General features: G+C 25.3%; 1 protein-coding gene across 1 annotated transcript; it reads left to right on the forward strand.

The window, feature by feature from the left end:
• Nucleotides 1-358: 358 nt before the first annotated feature.
• Nucleotides 359-1449, forward strand: Phum_PHUM624480 (COMM domain-containing protein, putative; the record flags this gene model as incomplete). The annotated part of the gene is made up of 5 exons (XM_002433267.1): nucleotides 359-361; nucleotides 446-511; nucleotides 964-1003; nucleotides 1096-1296; nucleotides 1384-1449. Coding segments are annotated over 5 exons (376 nt in total), but the record flags the coding sequence as incomplete, so codon positions are not given.

Genomic DNA, 1449 nt, shown 5'->3' on the forward strand with positions numbered 1-1449 from the left:
AAACAGTAATAATAATAATAATAGTACTTTTGAAAGGATTAGAGTAGTCTTGTAATTCCATCATTACACTTTTACATCTCCAGAAAAAACGTTCAGACATTTTTTTTTTTCGAATAGGAAAATCTTTTATATTTTCTTTTGTTTGTTTCTTTGATTTCAGGTTGCCATGTTCTAAGTAATATTTCAAAATGGTGAGTTTAATAATTAATTCAGGTTTTTGTTAATAAGGTATCGTTTTAATATTGTTTGTTTTCCGTACAAACCTGACATCTTATTTTTTCTCCTACAGAGATTCAGATTTTGTGGAGATTTAGATTGTCCGGATTGGGTTCTGGCAGAAATTAACACTTTATCTAAAATGGTACAACAACATTTATCATAGATACTTTCCTTCCTTTCTCCCCTCCCCCCGAAAATTACTTATTATCATTTTCAATGATTTCAGAGTTCTATAAAAGTAAAAATGTTGGGACAAATCGTTTTGAAATTTTTAACAGGAGACGAATTTAACGTAAGTTTTTCCTTTCTTTATATTTTTCGTAATATTATCTGTTTATTATTGTTTAATAATAATAATAATGTTAATAATAATAATGGTAATAATAATAATAATGATTGAAAAGAAGAAAGATTGACGTTTTCTTTTTTTTCTTATTCATAAACGAACGTTAGACGATATCTAAAAAAACGAACATATTTATTATTATTATTATTATTATTATTATTATTATTATTATTATTATTATTATTATTATTTGTAAATAATTGGTTATTAAAAATTAATAAATAAATAAATAATCCACGTAATTTTCATTTTTGCCGTTAAAAAAGGAAAAAATGGAAACGTTAGAACCGTTCAATTAAAACCTACGTCATCAGTCTTATTTTTAAAAAAAATGGACGTCATTGTTATTTTTTTAACGATTTTCTTTTTTCTTTTGTTTGTTGTTTGTTTGTTTTCAGGAAGAAAAAGCAACGAAATTAGTTTCTGATGCTAAATTAGGTGAATGAAATTTTCCAAAATGAAAATTTAACGGAAACGTTAAGGTTCGAAAATTTGATTTTTGTTGTTGTTGTTGTTGTTGTTGTTGTTAGACGAAGATGATATGAAAGGTTGCGTTGCTGCCATATCTCAAATATTCACGTCTTCTGCTAGATACGGAATAGAAGAAGATGTTTTAAATAACGAATTACAACAATTGGGATTACCCAAAGAACACGCTACAGCATTAGGAAAAGTTTATAACGAAAATAATAATAATCTAACGGAAATCCTTTCTAAAAAATCTCTTAGAAGTATTTTTTTTTTTTTTTTTTAATTTTTCATTTTAAATCTATCGAAATCGTTTATAATATTAATTTATTAATTAATTTACGTTTCAGCGAGCGTTTTAGAAGATGTCAATTGCGATATTTCAAATGTTGAAAACGAGAAATCGAACTCGATAT

Source organism: Pediculus humanus, genomic scaffold (genome assembly GCF_000006295.1).
Source record: "Pediculus humanus corporis 1103172109358 genomic scaffold, whole genome shotgun sequence".
Taxonomy (NCBI): Eukaryota; Metazoa; Arthropoda; class Insecta; order Psocodea; family Pediculidae; genus Pediculus; species Pediculus humanus.